The sequence below is a fragment of the Lampetra fluviatilis genome, chromosome 44, assembly GCF_964198595.1.
Source record: "Lampetra fluviatilis chromosome 44, kcLamFluv1.1, whole genome shotgun sequence".
Classification (NCBI taxonomy): domain Eukaryota; kingdom Metazoa; phylum Chordata; class Hyperoartia; order Petromyzontiformes; family Petromyzontidae; genus Lampetra; species Lampetra fluviatilis.
The window spans coordinates 8,606,239-8,625,193 of record NC_136318.1 but is presented as its reverse complement, the minus strand read 5'-3'; the positions used below and the strand labels follow the sequence as shown (position 1 = coordinate 8,625,193).

Below are 18,955 nucleotides of genomic sequence, written 5' to 3'. Positions count from 1 at the left end.
GTGGAACCAGGTGGTTCCTACCAGAATGAAACGACGTGAGCGACTCTCGTCTTGTACGAGTGTCAGCACGCGGTGGATCATTGCGAAAAAACCCCTTTAGCGAGGGGCCAGCAGGCACACAAAACGCACCTCTTCCTGCTGTTGCTGCTGCTGAGAATTGAGTCACTGAGTGATGTACCACTCCGCAAAATGACCTCCGTCAGATCCCAATGCAACTAAAGCGTATAAATCCGACCGCATCTCAAAATGCTGTACACAGACACACACACAGGAGAGAGAGAGACAGAGGTGGTCAGTCATAGACAGAGGCAGTTCTTGAGACTGGGCTTCAACAGGGCTAGTGAGTCGATAGCAAGGGCGGCTTGGGGGGGGGGGGTTGTTCAAAGATATGTGGGCAGCAGAGGAGATTGAGAAGCCTCCCACACAGACTGAAAGTTGTCTTTCGACTTGGACACAAAGACTTGGTGCCCTTGGGCGCGTGGAAGCAAGTACCGTAAAGTGAGATGAGAGGAGAGCGAGAGGGAGGAGAGTGCGTGCAGGGGGAGTTGAGTGAGATGAGAGGGGAGAGGTAAGGAGGAGAGAGTGCGCGAAGGGGAGACGAGTGAGATGGGAGGGGAGAGATCGGAGAGTGTGTGGAGGGGAGTATATCAGAGTGATAAGAGAAGTGAAAGAAAGGTGATCAACTTTTCCATTTTAGACCAAACCCGGCAGTATGTCTCAGTCACGCCTGTCCAGTTTACTGTAATGTAGTCCAACACTATACCGCGACCACAACTCCGTACAAATCTATTCCTGCCACCTGAACACAGATGCCAATTCCTGCACTGTACCGGGTCAAATCTCGGCAGGTAGCAAACCCTAGTTGGGAGGTAGGCAAGGGTACGGCCATTAAAATTGACGAGTGCCATCTTCAAGTTGATACGTGATTGTATTGAGAGTTAGCGAAGCGATTGGAGTATTGGGGCAATGTGGCCCCTAGCCATTGCTTCATTGCGTTTCATGTCTTCCAATTAACACTGATTAGCCTAAAAGTGAACGCTTGAGAGGATAATGAATCTCTCAGTATTCAGATGTTACAAACACCCCTGTATAGCAAGTGCTCTTAGCAGGCACCTATGAAGGCCGGCACGGTACACGAAGGGGTTAGTTGCCAGCGGCGATGTTTTACACACCGCACCAGGTACTCATTTGAGGCTGAGTCGACCTCGGGGAGGAGGCCCACTACCGATTCAGGTAAATCGTCACCGGTGTGGGCCGTGAGCGTGAATCGAACTCGCGTCGTCGGGTTCGTAAACGCAGCGCGGCGCTGACCGCCGTGACCACCGCACGCATTTACGCACGCAGGCACACACACACGCACACACACACACACGCAGGCACACACACGCGCACGCAGGCACACACACGCGCACGCAGGCACACACACGCGCACGCAGGCACACACACACACACGCAGGCACACACACGTCAGACGCTGTCGCCAACATTGTGGGGCGGCTTCGTGTCGTGTCTCCTTCCAAGGGAGAGTTTTCTGGACGAGTCTGTGGGATATTTATTTAGGGCCAGTTTATTTCTGCTCCACTGGCTCCCCACGTGCTGCGAATCTAGATTTGGCTTCCCTTTTGTAATCACGATTGGGCCAACGCATGCAGACGCATGGCTATCGTGAGCTCACGTGTGCCTTTAAAGGGGCAGTTTCAATGAGTTTTTTTGTGGTTTGATTTTTTTTATCTTTGACATTCACATGGATCTTTTTATTATTATTATTTGAAAAAATCCCTCTCTCCCACCCCAACTGCGGTAAGTTCTGCTATTGATGTTGCCATGATAATCGCCACGTTTATGCTTTTATGGTAACGATCTGCTTACAAGCCTTGTATAGCTTCTGATATCTCATGACATTGAGATTTAAGGTGAGTTATATAGATAGAAAGTGCTCATAATAATAATAGTCTGATTTCCTATACCACATCAAGTCACACATTTGTCAATATATATTTTAGCCAAACCACCCAACACAAAAGGGTCTTGAGACTCAATGGACATCTCTTGGTGAAATTTTTTATTACTGATCCACCTCCCAGCTTACCCTATTTTGACCGCCTGTTATTTTAATGTGTTTTTTAACGCGTCTTATTGGATTACAATATATGTATAGTGTCTTGTTAGTTGCCATTAGTCTGGCTGTCAGAGTGTATCATCATTATGAAGTTCTTCATTAAAACCCTGCGAATCTTATTGGTCCATTAGCCTAAGACATCACCGCGGTTCTCCACATATTCCTATTCGTACAAATGTACCATTCGTAATTGGGGCTCTGCTGAATCAAGACCTGCTATGGAGGTATTGAAGAGCACACGTTGTGTATTAACGGTGTAATAGAGTACTTTACTGTGTATAGCACGTCCACCGAGGAGATGGAGTAATGAAATCAGCTCGTTTTCAGGTGCTCGGTGGATTATTACGTCGCAGAATTACAGATGTGGTGACTTGGGGAGGTCTTCATTCAGCAGTGGATTAACCATGGCTGATGATTTTGGCACACTATTATTTTTCCATTTGTAGTTTTGGAACTATACTCATTAATTCCTCCACCCATGTGGAGGGCTTCGTCTACCAGACTGTCGTCTCGTCCGCACTGTGTTCAACCACCACCAACAACACTGCAAGCATAAAGATCTTCCGTATCGCCTTAACAAGCTGTAGGGGAAAGTGCTATTAGCGAGCACCTATGAAGGCTGGCACGGTACACGAGGGGGTGGGGGTTCCCAGCACTACGCCGGCCCGCCTTTGTCTCCCCAGTGGAGATGTTTTTAAACACCGCACCAGGTACTCATTTGAGGCTGAGTAAGGGAGGCCCAGGACCATTTCAGATAATCGTCGCTGGTGTTGGCCGTGAGCGGGGATCGAACTCGGGTTCCCGAGTTCGTAGCGCGGCGCGCGAATCGCTGCACCACCGCTCCCCATACTTGAGACCACAACTCACTCACACACAGCCCACCCGTTCATCACACTCCAGGCCACAACACGTTCTCTTTCTGCTGCTCCTTCGTTCGCTCTGCTCAACTTTATAATAGTTTGCCCAAGTTCTTACAGTAACCTTGCTGAATTCAAGAAAGCATTAACGCTCATCGAAAACCGGCCAGGTGAATCAGTGCTCGATAAAAAAAAATCCCACATGTGGAAGGTTTTGAGTTAAATTCCCGGTCGGGGGATTAACTGAGCCAATAATTTCTCCGAGGTCGATAAAATAAACACCACTTTGTGGTGAAGTCAACATTTTAGTTATGAATGTACTCGTCCCCACCGTAGGAATGAGCAATTTCCACCACTGCCTCAGGTCTGTAAAGAGGAGATGAGCACCACCTCAGTGCTCGAGCGAGCGAGAAAAATCACTTCAGAATTGACGAATACAACTTTAAAAGTGATGTCTGTTGCTGGCGCTTAACGTTTTGGAACCGAGTTCAGCAACCATGGTTTAAAGAAAAGAAAAAAAATCCCAATAATACTCAATACTAGACCGCCTTTTTATTTTCATGGTCATGTTATGTAATTGTGCAATTGTTACGTTACACGTACGCGTAGTGCGGTGTGGGGACATTGTGCAGTGCCTCTTTAAAAAGAGAGAATGTAGCTAAATAATTATATAACTGTCACCCGCCTGCACGCGAGGCACCGCACGTTCAGGGCACGTGAGCCGAGGGGCGGGGCTCGCCCACGGTGAGGGGGCGGGGCTAGCTGTGTTGATTGAGGGCAACGAGGAGTTGGGGTGGGGGTGTGATAAGGGGGGGGGGCTGCGGTCGTGGGCGGAAAGGGGGGCGAGCCGGGTGGGTGGAGTGCGGGGGGGGTGGTCACGTGTTGCGGGCGTCTCGTCTGGTCGCACACATGGCGCGCGCGGACGGTCACGTGACGGTGTAAAGAGGGGTGGGGGGGTAAAGAAGGGTGGTGGGGGGGGTAAAGAAGGGTGGTGGGGGGGGTAAAGACGGGTGGGGGGGTAAAGACGGGTGGGGGGGGGTAAAGAGGGGTGGGGGGTAAAGAGGGGTGGGGGGGGGTAAAGAGGGGTGGGGGGAGTAAAGAGGGGTGGGGGTAAAGATGGGTGGGGGGTAAAGACGGGTGTTGGGGGGGGTAACGACGGGTGGGGGGGACGTCCACCCCCCCTCTTTACCCCTCCCCCCCTTTACCCCTCCCCCCTTTAGCCCTCCCCCCCTCTACCCCTCCCCCCCTCTACCCCTCCCCCCCTCTACCCCTCCCCCTCTGTACCCCCCCCCCCTCGTGCCCCACCTCCCCGTGTGGCGCGCGAGTCGACACGGCAGGAGGAGAGCGGCGAGCCGAGGCAGCAGCAGCAGCGTTGGCGCCTCTTCGCTTTCCCGCGCAAAGCAAATAGTGGGGGGGGGGGTTATAAATTGCAATTCATGTACGAAATATATCTAAAATAGATTATATTAAAGGAGAGCCATTCACTTTCCCTCAGAATTCAACTCGCAATTCGATTGCGCGAAAAAAAAAATGTTGAACATGGATCACCGCGTCCCGAATTTTAATTCCGTGAAGGGGGACGAGCTGGACCTGCACGACCTGAGGAGGTGGGGGTGCGAGTGTTTGGTGTTGTTTCGTTAATAAGTTAACGACGTTATAGGATTTTAGCTCTGTTGTTGTTGATGTTGTTAAGTTGTTTGTTTGTTTGTTTAATGCAGCGTGGAGTTCCCGCCGCTGTTCATCTGCAAAGGCGGTCGCGCGTTTCGGAGAGAAGACAGCAAAGTGAGCCTCTTATGTTACTTATCGTTAAGTTAAATTCCTTGAAGTGTGTACTGTGTTAACTATAAATAAGCAAGCAATTCAATCACAAATATGTACTATTTGCTGATGGCAATTGCCAGACTGTACCCTTTCAAACAATAAGCGAATTAAATGGTGTACATGGCTGATGCTTATTTTCAATAGTGAATTAATATTTCATTTGTAAAATATAAAATATGCTTTCATATGTGCAATGTGTTGTTTTGTATAATATACATGGCACGTCATCGCTGTAATTGAATGTTTTGAAAAAAATATTTAATTAGACATCTTTACAAAACTTTTGACCTCCTTTATTTACAACATTAATATATTAACGTGTCTTTTTTTTATTAGTTTGCAACAATTACAATAATACATTTGAACACATCTGAACTTCCATTAAGTTAATGCATTTTTTATTATTAAACATTCGGCAGCGATGCACAATTTCTGTAAACAACTCAACACGAATCTACTGCCCGACGTTTCGGGCTATTGCCTTTAATAATGGGACACCTTTGTTTAAAACAAATACATTTAACTCGGGTGAGAGAACCCACGCGATTGAAAGGGGAGCCTTGGATGGCAGGCGATTACATAAATCTCATTGAATGAATAGCAAATTATAAAACGCAATGCTCATTTACATTGGAGCATGTTTGTGTTGTTGTAATGCCCCACGTAAGCATGGCAGTAAGCTTTAAATCAAAATCGCAGTAAGTGTTCGTAAGTCAAAGATAGGGGCTCAGCTGTCACGCTTTGGTGCCCAATATGAAGAGATATGCACTATGAGACCTCCTTTACCAGTGGCAAAATATAGCAATAGGTTTTTTACCCTTTCAACTGGTACAAAAACTGACACCTTTAATAAAAAAAACCTATTGCTATATGAAGAGATATGCTTTGGGGATTGTTGGTAGCATTTTAGAGAGATTGATACAAACAGGAAGGGAATTGTAATCATACTCTTAGGTTTTTTCGGTAAAGTCACGTTGGTAAAAATAAGTAAATAATAGAAATAATAATGATAATATTTTGTATAATATACATGGCCACGTCATCGCTGTAATTTAATGTTTTGAAAAAAAAAATAGACATCTTTACAAAACTTATTTATATTATTAAGTCTATTATTTTATTATTTTTTTTCCACTACGTGACTTCACCGAAAAAACATAAGAGTATGAATCCTTGCAGTCACGAAAGCTTCAAATCTTGAATTAACTGTATTGTTTGTTGAAACGTTCTTACCCGCCCCGACTGGACTACCGCTTTACAGCTCATCGGATTCCTCAAGTTTAAATAAACATTCTGCTTCTGAATTTGCTTAAAGCTGTGCATGAACATATCCCGCAATTCGCCCGGTCTCAGATATCTCGGAAGCTAAGCATAATTTGAGCCTGGATAATGCTTGGATTGAGCCTGGATAATGCTTGGGCATAATTTTGCGGGTCTCCTATCTGCGTTGTTAACGGTGAGAAGTCTTGAGCCGATATTCGTGGTGGTTCCCAATGGTGTAAGCCAAATCTCGTGATTAAACAATCACATTAAGCCTCAGAGGGATATGATATACTATGGCCTGAGTCGACCCTGCCAAAGATTTAAACTCTTCCCCCATTAGCTGTGCAGCTTTATGTTTTAGCAACTGATCTATTATATCCTGCAGACATAAAGGTCGTAATTAACCTTGTGTGGCATAAAAAAAAAAGAGTGGTGACCTTGACTGTGGCTCAAACCCAATACCCTGAAATTAAATAACCAACCCCTAACCAGAACTAATTTTTCATATTATAGAATTATGAATCACTAGCAATCTGAAAACAAGACTATATGGACATGAATCTACCCTGCTTGTAAATACTCCCCACATTGGACGGGTCGTGGGGGTTATTTGACGATATTTCACAACACTGGTCTATGCTGGTTTATGATGATGTGGAACATAGACATGGGGATACAGTACAGTACAACAATTGATATCTCTGTACTGCCCTCTGCACTGCCCACAAAGTACCCCCCTCAGCCTATAACTACCGGTTTTATGCATGGTCGTTGCCCATCAAAAACAGTGTAAAATCTAGTTAGCTTTCAAGATCTAATGAGATCGCTTCACATTATGGGTGCTTTGGTCAGAGGCAAAAGCAGAAGTAGTACTGTGGAATTTGACATTGCAGAAGAAGCAATTATTTGCAAAGAAACGTTTGTTAGGTTTGTCAGTGCATACTGAAGTGATGCACAATAACAGGCTAATTTATGGTCGCCTGAGTTTTGCGTCCCACCATAGTTAGGAAAGCACATTTATAATGTAAGAGCAACTATGCATGTGAGAAAAATGTTTCTCATTTAAAACAGCAGGTGTGTGGCCATTGAAAAATTGGCACACAATCATGAGGCTCATCCAGACCACTTGTGTTGTTGAAAGACATTCTTGAAAAAACAAATAGCTGCAAGTTTATTACAAACGTGCACATATATGAGATTAGCTTTTTCCTAATATTCTTCAAAACGCATTTGACACAGCAGTAATCTTTTTACATTTACTGAAAATAATTTTCAGATAGACCGTTGGGAATTACTTTTATATTCAAATACTTGAACTGACTAGAATGAAATTTTGATGAAAATATAATTTCACCCATCCCCTAAGTTCTAATAGTATCTTAGTAAATATTGGACAAGAGTTTTTATGATGTATTGGTGAATAATGAAATCTACATTTTGTGAATTAATGCAAAGGTATGCTAGAGAAAAAGTTAATGATTTGAGAATAAATTAATTGCTTGAACAATTTCTGCTTGAAACATACATTTCAGTGGTAAAACATGTGCTCCCATCCCTCGTCTTGGCATTATTTTTTCTACCAAAAGTGCCTGTGAAACAAGTGGCCCAGAAACTATGTATTTGTACACAAACAACAACTCGGTAAACGAGAACTTAACGGCTCGGAATAACGACATTATCCTCTTCAATTAAATGTCGAATTATAAAATGACTTGCTTACATTACATTATTTTACAAAGCTCAAACCGGTTGTGTATACCGGTGGACAGGTGTCGACTGCAAGCAAACCACTTGCGTACACTGAGAGCATTGATCCATTGCAGCAACGAGTGTGACGTGTGCTCGTTTAGCGCTTTATTCCATTTCACTCATGTACGGGGGACAGTGCTGGGTAATCCTTTGGTTTTCCTTTGACACAAACACCCATGGATTATCGAGGGTGCCATTAGCAAAAAACTAAATAAATTTGCCCTTGCCTCGGGGGTCAGATGCCCGTCAATTTAAAGCCCCGTAAGCTCTCTACTAAATCTGGGGAGTTGGCAAGCACGAGGGGCTATTAGGCTACTGTCATTTGCAAAGTGAGACACATACTTTTACAGTCATCGTGGCACTTCATTATTACATATTTCATTGAGACGTCCAGGGTGATGACTATGTACTTTCATTGGGTTACATTTTTAAAGTAGTTACATTGAGCAATTTTCACAATGGTTACTGCTACACCCTGGACATATTTTACTGTCGATGTAGGATGAATGTGGATGGTCAGAATAAACACCTCAGTTGAGACTCATACATTGCTTATCCTGGCTTGGACAACCACATCAGAACATCAACAGGCCAATGTGCAAATTTTCATAAATGGAAATCAGAGACAAAGCACAGTGCGATTGTGGCCAATGCAACCCAAAGTATACCAGTAGTATACCACTGTTATCCTGCGCTCCTTCAACGGAGGAATAACAAAACTACACGCACTGTCTCCAAAACCCCTCATGGCTAAAATAAAACATGCATATTCTTGGTTCTTTCGGTAAAGTCATGTAGAAGGGAAATAATAAAATAATAATAAAACGCCACTTTTTTCAAATTTTCTTGCTGTGGTTTTCACACCTGATGATGATTGCTTGTATTTCAATCGAAACGTCGTGAAAATGTTATTGTTTTATTTTTATTATTTTATTATTTCCCTTCTACATGACTTTACTGAAAGAACCAAGAATATGAATCCTTGCAGTCACGAAAGCTTTAAATCGAAATAAAACATGCAGTTAAATTTTAAAAATTACGTACGTCAACCAAATATATCCAAGCATATATTTCCAGACAAGTTTTAACACGTTCTATTCAAACAGCTTAATAACTGTGCTTGTGGAATGTATAGCACCATTTTGATAACGGAGTAGAGAATACTACTTCGTACAATATTAATGGTGGCCAAATTACGGCTCATGAGCCGCATTCAATTTCCGGGCAATTCAATTGTGGCTTGGTAGATACCACAGCTTATTTTAAACTTCTTAATGTACCTTTATTTCTGTAGAAACAGGAACAACCTATGGAATTAGGAGTTGCCCAGGGGCAGTGCCCCTGGCAGCAGAGCCAAACACGAGTACACTGCTCCCGTATGTATTCAGAAATTCAAATCCATGAGAAAGTCGGCCGCATGACCACCCCGCATGACCTGCTCAGAAAATGTGCCCTTAATTGTATCTCTGTATATTGAACTTCTTTCGCGCCATACGTAGCCAACCGTGTTATTTAAACATGATCTGCTAGAGCACTTGATTTTTCATATTTTTTTTATAATTTTAACAGCTTTTTAGTGGATGGCGTCCATGGCTCTTAGCTATATGACGTTGTTGATATGTGTCCTGTATTGTCAATAAATTTGGCCACCCCTTGTATTGTGATTAGACAGTCTATGGCCTATTCCTGCAACCCAAAAAGATAGAAATAACCTTGAAAGATAGCATTCAGTAAGAAAACTTTCTGAGCTGTTTTCAATATTAAAGGAAGTTTCGAACGTCTTTAAAGATTTCTTTTGAGTATTTTTAACTAAACCCAATTAGCAGCATATATTTTCTTCACATTTACATCTGAAGTATCTACAAAAGTTAACTGTTATTGTTATACATGTCAAATTAATGTTTTGTGATTTGCTTGTTTTCAGGAGGCATACAAGCTACCACATCGACTCATAGAGAAGAAAAGGAGGGATCGCATTAATGAGTGCATCGCACAGCTCAAAGATTTGCTCCCTGAACATCTCAAACTATCAGTAGGTCCTGCACAAATTCTGTGTTTAATATTACTTCAACCTGTGTCTGTTTATATGTCAGAGTATAATATGAGCTTGTATTGATTGGATGTTGCTGAGGTTTGTATGTTCATTTTCCAATGCTTTAAATACTTGTTCATTACAATTATGGTTTTGTAAACTTGCATGCGATTATTTTTGTTCAATCAAACATGACAATTACTTACTTTTGGATTTGCAGTTCATGCAAGGAGAAGGACATTATATGATGTTTGTTTTATATAATATATTTTTTATCAGTAAAACTGTTGAAACATGATTGGGAATTTTATGTAAAAGAACAGTCTATTAAAATGTTGTAATTTTATATAGGCAACAGTATATACATATAGCAAAAACACAAATGCAGAACAGAAGTCAATACGAATTCAACTCAGACACTTATATAATAATGTTTGTAATCAGAAGCATTATTGGAGATATAAATGTAGTATTTTGACTCCACGTGAGTTCATGATGCATTGAAATGAACCATAGAATTCACCTTAGATGGATTTTCTCGCACAAAAAGGACATCTTTATAATGGACATCAATTTCAGATAATTATTGTAAATGCCAGCCACCTGCATGAAAGCACATCTATTATAAAGCAGGCGAGAAGTGGCTGTCGCATAATGAAAAATTGTCTTGAGTGCGTAGTGGCTCCCTGATATCCCTTGTCCTCCACTCAGCAGGCGACTCAAAATCCCACCGTTGCCACCGTTTCCTAGCAATGGCACGTTTCCCAACAACCACTGTGCCACACTACCTCCCTCCCTCCCTCTACTTTCTCTCCCTCCAATCCCTCCCTCCCACTCTACCTCATTGGGAAAGCACAGCTGGTGCAGAGTTGTTGCACCTCATGTGGAGGAGGAGGAGGAGGAGAAGAACAAATTAATACTTATTTTAAAAGCATGCACATTTTTTTCTCTCTCAAAATATGGAAAGTGTTCTTTTTTTTCCCCTCTGAATTTTTTTTATTTGCTTGCGTTACAGTTTTGAAAGTAATTATGCTGTCTTGAAATATTAGCTTTTTTTTCTTGGCATTGCTGTAGATTGTAGAATATTTGTATCAGCGAGACATAAAACACACAGTAGAAGACTTAGTTATGCATGAGGCATTTTACACAAGACAGCTAATTTTATAATTGCCTAAAGGGCAGGTCACGGTCTTATTAAAAGTTGGCAATTATGCACGAAGTGTCTTAAGGTCTTTAAAAATTGTCTAGGTATACTGGAAAAAAGAATGAACATGTTATTAATGGATTAATTTAAGTTTCAACTTTTTCTCTTGTATTACATGTAATGTATGTGTTATGGTGTAGTTCTTTGTCTTTTTAACCTCTGCTATGATATTACACCATCAAACACTTCAACTAGTAGTGCTGAAACTATTTCCAGCGTGCTGCAATGCTGTAATGGGTTACAATGCGACGTTGATAGGCAGACAGTGCACAAGGACAACATGTTTTAAAGACGTTTTCTTCATAAGCACGTGTGGTATAAGCCAAGACAGATTACATTTACAAGTGATTAATTTTCCTGACGTTTAATCATCCAGAAACCCAAGTACGTGTTTATAAACGTGTCATCCGAGTCAAATCCGGAAGCGCACAAGTAAAGACATTAAATATTTCTGCCTCCAATGTATCCTAGTTTTTAGCCAGTGATTAATGTTTGAGGTTAACGTGATGCATTGACTGCTTTGTCATAACAAAGCAGCAATAATTTATCATGCACAACACAATACAAAAGTATCCATGCACTCAAACTTGTTTACATAAGATTTGTAGTCCACCACGGAATATGCTTATTGTACTGTAAGCCAGGGCTGAAGTTATTACTCTGCACTAAAATCAAACTTATTTGACATTTTTGTAATGGTTGGAGTACTTTATCGAAGTAAAACGATGATTCATTTCAGTCATACATCTAAGCCCTACACTGGTCTGTTGGCCACGTAAACAACTCACTGGTCAAAAGAGACTGGTACTTCCACAAATTTCTATATGGCACTTACCATTACCTCATTGCTCAATGTGGTTCTGTATAGTGAGGTCTGATGTGACTTGCATGGAATTTAAATGCATTTCTATTAAACATTAGACCCTTTGTTCCAGTCAGGTGTGTCAACTCATTAATGCAAGCGTTTGGAACCAAATTTGCAAACTTGCAAAAGGTTAACCGTGCGTCACTACATGGTACACAATGCAAAACGGTCTTAGAAGTCTGGGCATTTAGTACTGCACTTAAGGATATTTGTGCTCACAGGCAAAATATATAATTCGTCTTTCAAACCCTACACGTCATATAAAAATACAGTAAAACCTTGGATTGCGAGTAACTTGGTCTGCGAGTGTTTTGCAAGACGAGCAAATTTTTTTAATAAATATTAATTTGATAAACGAGCGAGGTCTTGCAATATCAGTAGTACGTGTATACGCTTTGTCTGCCGAGCGTCACGTGACCACAACTGATATACGAGTGCTTTGATATACGAGTGCTTTGGATTACAAACACGTTTCCGGAACGAATTATGCTCGCAATCCAAGGGTTTACCGTATATGAGAATAAAAGTTTTCTCTCTGGATTCCTGTCTGGCTGTCTGGCAATACCCGAGATTAAATATACAGTACACAGCGCAGTAGATAAGACGCAACAGTCAGCTGTAGGAAAAGCATTTTAAAAATGGGAGAACTAATTCTGAATTATGGAAGACACTAGATGGTACATATTAAAAAGCATTTTTTATAGATACTCAAATTGTGTTTGGCTTTCTTCATTAGATACCTTTTTTCCAGATCATATTGTGCAAACAGTTGCATAGATTGATCTTCACTATTATTATTCAACAACCAACACAGCCTCTGCACCTTGCCATCAGGTCTAGAAAACACAATCTAAATTAAAGCAACATTTAAGCAACCAATCAGTGCAACCATTAACCCATGTCAAGATATTATTTCCTGAATAAAAAAACCTAAATTTTAAAGTCATTGTCACGCTCATTCACATGTTTGCTTGCACTCGTTTAGCATTCTGCACATGTGCACATGTAATAATGCGTGTGAATACATGTTTACTGTGTGAGTGTAGACCCTGGGTCATCTGGAGAAGGCTGTGGTGCTGGAACTGACATTGAAACACGTGAAAACACTGACTTCCCTGACCCAGCAACAGCAAGAGCGACTTAATGTACTGCAGAAAGGTGCGTGGCAGAACAGAATTGCACCATCACAGTTGTAGACTATAGAAAGGAAAAAAAAACGAGAGCATTTTTTTCACATCCAATTCTATGGCAATCAAATTGCATTCCTTAAAACCAGAATGCGTAAACTTGACTTTACAACTTAAGCGAGTAATGCCATGTTCATTTATTGACACTGTACAACGTAACTTTAGTTTATTTTTTTTCTAATAAATCAACACATATAGAGGTAGAATAAAATCCCTGTTGAGAGACTTAACATGCATTAAATATCAATAAACCCTATTCATAATTGGTTTTTTACCCTTCTATCTGGCAACAAAACTGACACCTTTTTACAAGGAGTCATGTTTGCATAGACCACAATACCTGCAGTCATAATACAAACAACAGAACATAACTCTGATAATGTGCACTGTCCTTGAAGTTGATTGGTCCACACCCGAGACAGCTTTCCTTAGAGCCTACTGTCACATGGGTTGGACCAGATGACGCCAAAAGGCGCACAACTCAAAGACAATGCACCACCAGAGTATGAGAGCTTGTGGCAAGCATCTACACTATGGGAACCTCATTTGCCTGTAAAAATATGATAATTGGTTTTTTACCCTTCTATCTGGCAACAAAACTGACACCGTTTTACAAGGAGTCATGTTTGCATAGACCGCAATACCTGCAGTCATAATACAAACAACAGAACATAACTCTGATAATGTGCACTGTCCTTGAAGTTGATTGGTCCACACCCGAGACAGCTTTCCTTAGAGCCTAGTCTCACATGGGTTGGACCAGATGACGCCAAAAGGCGCACAACTCAAAGACAATGCACCATCAGAGTATGAGAGCTCGGTGCAAGCATCTAATCTATTTTGTATTCTTACAAATTCCTGGAATCTTAACATACATTTTTGGTTATGTTGGTACATGTAAGTGATCTGCAATTCCATGTACTCTGTTGTCATCTTATTTTTTAATTGTAATGTGGAATTGAAATTGGTTAGGGTGCACTTCCTAAATGTTTAGTTTCAGAGTAAACGTCTCCGTTTTATTATTGATTCCTATCAGATAAGGAAATATAGTTTTGAAACTGATACAAAAGGATCCGTTTCTGGTTAAAAATGTGGAACCATTTTTTTTCTTCATATTTCTTCTTAGAATTGAGTTAATTTGGGAGAAAGGAATGAAGCAACATGGATTTAGACTATGCGCACAACTACAAATGTGAATGTGGGTGGAAAATAAATAAAGGAATAATAATTTAGATTATTTCGGCACCCTTAACAATGGATCTCATGGAACAAAATATACCACTGTAATCTGTTTGTCTAAGGCAGCCTCACTGGGTCTCAATATTCTTATTCACGAGGATGCTGCATTGGGGATATTTAGCCAAATTACATGAAGGAGTAGCATGAGGGAGAAAACCAGAGTGCCTTCATATGAGGGGCTACTATTAAGGGTATATGCACAATAATATTAACATCATGTCTGCTGTACTGCTTGGTTCAGGAGAGCAGCCAGAACTCGACGACCAGACTGGGCTGCAGGCTTTCCGGCTGGGCTACCACGCGTGCGCACGTGAGGTCCTCACATACCTGGCGCGCCAGGAGAGGTGGGGGGCGTGTGAAGCCAGCAGCCCCGGCCTGCTCAGCCACCTGCAGAGGGCTGTCACCCTGGGCTTTCCTGACGGCGTCGCGTCTCCTCTCTCCGTCGACCCTCGCTCCTGTACCACCGCCGCCGAAGAAGAAGAAGAAGACGGCAGCAGAAGGGGAGCTGGAGGGCCACACTGCGTTCCCGTCATCCGAAGGGGCGCCCTCGGAGGCGGCGCCGCCTCTGGCGGCACGGAGGCGGCGGGATCCCCCCACCCCGCGGCGGCGGATGGGGCTGGCGACGCGACGCGGGCGTCCTCGAACAGCGACACGGACAGCGACAGCGGCTACGGCGGGGACGGTGGCGCCCGGTGCGCCGGCGGGGGCGGCTGCCGTGAGGGGGCGCGGGTGAAGCGCGAACGGGTGGCCGGGCACGCGCCCGACCGCCGATCCAAGAAGCGGCGCTTCAAGGTGGAGCCCGAGTGTCGGGCGGACGCGACGGCGGCGCGGGCGGCACCGCTGGGCGGCGAACGGGGAGCAGGTTGCGCGTCGGAACTGGCTACGAACGGGCCGAACCAGCCCTTTATCGTGCCCTTCTACCTGGTGCACCCGGCGGCGGCCGCGGCTGCGGCTGCGGCCGCGTACGGACCCATGGTGGAAGGAAAGGCTGCGCACGGCTTTGCGCCACTCCTGGACAAGATGCCGTTCCCGCTGCTCTACTCGGGTCTGCCACCTGCGCTCGCCGCTGCAGCTCTGCACAACATGCAGCAGCAGCAGCAAAGCCTATCCAGCATCGGCACTCCGAGCAGCCCGGCCTCCGAGGACGATATTGAGTGAGGCTCGGAGATGAGCAACCTCTTTCCCAGTGCGAGTCTCCGCAGTTTGTGTTTTCCATGGATTCTTTATTTTTAAGTTCCCCACTGTCTTCATAGCTGCTATGAACGTTCTTACCCACCCCTACTGGACATCTTCATAGCTCATCAGATTCCTCCAGTATAAACAAATAGTCTGATTCTGTCTGATGAAGGTAAACTTGACTTTCTGGAGGCTCAATGAACAATTTTGTTTACAAAGTCCATTGTTTTCTACCCAAATCTAAAAGGCCACTTGTGTTTGTGAGACAATTATTAAAATGCCTGCAAGCTGCATCGACCTGCATTACCATGGTTATGTTTTTTAAATCACGTTTTGGAAAGAATGCTCATATTGGCATTACTTAAAGTGAGTGTTGTGAAATGAGGGTGGTTACAGTGAGTGTTAGCAAGTTTTAAATAAACTGGAAGAAAGCAAAACACACCTGGTGTTAAAAGTTTTATGTTTATTGTAAGAGAAATGTGGATGCAGCAGACCTACAATGTGCCTAAAATGTGGACTCTGAAGGTGAATTAAAATGAAAAAAATGTGTAGCACACAAACGAAAAATATACATGACTAAACACATTTATGAACATCTATTTAATACTGAAGTACATTTTAATGATGGAAGATCACACACACACTTTGAACTACGTTGTGTGTCACCAAGTATTGCGTTCCAGAATGTGGTGGAGTGAGAGTTGCTGAACACTGGTTAACAAAATCAACAATGTACAAAGTTGTTTCTGCATATGGACCTTAATGCTTACAAAACTTCATGGGCAGTGTTGACGTGAATAGTATAGTTTGCTATATTTTTATGTCACGGTGGTGCAAATATAGACATTTTCAGACCAGGACAAATTGTCAAGTTGCATATGTGAAGAAAGAGTAATTACAAATTAAAGTTGTTTGAATCGCTTGGATTAAAACAAAATGTTGTGGTATATAATTTGTTTCTGTTCAAGTTGAAAGCACATCTGAAATTAACAGCGGTCAATTCATGGAGCTTTGTAATATTGGCTGTGTCGGTTTACGGTCTGTGGATGCTACGGGATCCAGCATTGTGACTTGAGTCACAAAAACCCATGTAGCTTCAACTGTGTGGTCTAAACGTTATAAAAGCAATGTTATTGTTAAACTATTTAAGTCTATAATAAAGGTACATTATAACATAGGATCTGTACTCGGCTTTAATGATAATCACGAGAGTATTTTGCGTGGTGTTCCGTGCTTTATAACTTGCACTACCTTAGACGCTTTGATTGTTGCTTTCTGTACAGGGCCTTGCCACATTAGGTTTCAATGTTTGGATAATATTATCCACTCTTGATCATGTTTAACAGAATTAGGTTTTGTGCGCAGGTCTGAGCTTTAACAAGTTGTGTTTTTCCGTCACAATTTACGTTAAAAATATAATCATAACGGTGTTAAATATTGTCCATTTCTAAACAATCACATAAGTTTTCATTAATCCTCATGAATAAAAATTAGGATACCTGTTAATATAACTTTATATAAACAATACATTCACAGTATAGTAATGGTATGAATAGCGAGCAATCATAACATTGTTAATGACTAAAATAAGTATATAGCCTGTACTGTGTAAAAAAACAAAGATAAAATTCACACATTGTTTGCACGTTACTAACATAACGACATTGATACAGGATTTATTTGGCAATGCATTCACATACAAAACACTCAAAATATGTATAATTGGCCAATATAAGCCTGTGGTGAATGATGATAGTGACATAGCTAGCGATATGTTGGCCAACATAGGCCTGTGATGAATCGTAAAAGTGATTTGGCTGTCAGTAGCTATTGTACTATTGTAAGGATCTTACAACAGCAATGCACAGCAATCCAATTACATGATTACAAGCAATTTGCTTTTGCCTCGTGTATAATTCTGCAAACGATTTACAATTTGTTTTGTGTAATTTTCACGTGCAAAAAAAACCCCATTACAACAGATGCAAACTTTATCAAACGGCATAACATTTTCAGACAGGGTCTGGCACTCCAACAAACGGAACGGTAATTTGGCTTGGCCCGAGAAACGTGAGAGCTTCGTGTATATATTTTGTTTTAAAATGTACCATTTTTTTTGCCTACATTTAGGCGAGGCTGTTTTGTCTTAAAATGTTTTTTGGAGAAAATAAATATTTTTGTAATGGTGTTCGAGCAACAGAATGTACACGAAAATGTTGGCGGATGACTGAAGTTTGTATTCCTCGACGCTATCATTGTGTTAGTCTGCCACTAGTATTGCTGTACATTATGTATGTACATGTAGTAGTGTCACTTGTTGCTGCTTCTAATACGATAAATTAAATTATTTTAAACCAAGTTATTTTTACATTTGTTGGTTTTTTTTTCGACGAGGAAAGTGAATGGAGGTTCACCAAAGAAGCAGGAAAGATGAGAATGTTCCAGACTTCACTGTAGCGATACAAATGCACTAAGATTATAAACACATAGTGGATAATTTTAAATCTATATTCTGTTCGTGAATAAAATGTAATCTTTAGCCTAACGAGAGTGTGCTTACGTTTATTTTGTTGAAATAATGCGATACGTGTGTGACTGGGTTTGCTCTGTATAAGATTGCATTGGCCTACGCTAAATTATTCGTGTCTTCATCTTATTTAAACTTATATAGCGCCTTGACCGAGGGGCTATATAAACCAGTGATCACACAACTTAGAAACAAATGTGTTTGTTGAGCATTAACTGTAGCTCATTCATTTTTTGTAAGTTTAGTTTGTTAAATGGAAATAAAAATAGGAGACAAACCTTTCGCGTTTCAGGAAGCACCGTGTTATTTGTTCCTTATGCAGCACATGGAATAGCACGCGTACATTTTACATAATATCACTGTGAAGGTGCACTTAAATGCATTTCCAAACTTTCTTTGATGTAATGGAACGATTGTATGTATGCATGTTGAACTTCTTTGGCACCGTACTCATCGGAGGTGCAGGGGAAGGACAAACTAAACAAAACGTAGTACTAAAGAAATTAGTTTTTAATTTATAACGATAAGATATCACCACTCCTGAATGGAGCATGTGTGATGTTAAACATATTTCATGTTCATGAAGTTTAGAATATTTGCTTTAAACCTGTTTGGATAATGCAACTACAGTATAAATACACCTCAAAACACATTTCATGAGGATGTATATTAAATGCCAACATTATTGCGTAAAAAATACTTTCATTAATTCATAGCACTGAAAAGCGTGACCGACATTTTAAGATAAAAAATGACCAGCAAGAAATTGTAGTACATTCACTGTTTATTAATTGGCAGCTCTTCGAGCACAACATTAGATTTTTTAGACACTCGAGTATTTGTTTTAGAGTAGTGGAAGGAACTGGAGTAGAAATGACAGAAGGGATTTAATAAAGTGTTGCTGATGAGTTATTTG

The 18,955-nt window shown here is 41.7% G+C and overlaps 1 protein-coding gene across 1 annotated transcript; it reads left to right on the top strand.

Moving 5' to 3' along the window:
- The first annotated feature begins 4,301 nt into the window (after positions 1-4,301).
- On the top strand, positions 4,302-18,336 carry LOC144947357 (uncharacterized). Its single transcript, XM_078876632.1, has 5 exons — positions 4,302-4,583; positions 4,695-4,758; positions 9,734-9,841; positions 12,957-13,068; positions 14,578-18,336. Exons 1-5 carry the CDS (start codon positions 4,507-4,509, stop codon positions 15,492-15,494), a joined length of 1,278 nt encoding a protein of 425 aa, XP_078732758.1. The 5' UTR covers positions 4,302-4,506; the 3' UTR covers positions 15,495-18,336.
- The last annotated feature ends 619 nt before the right edge of the window (positions 18,337-18,955 follow it).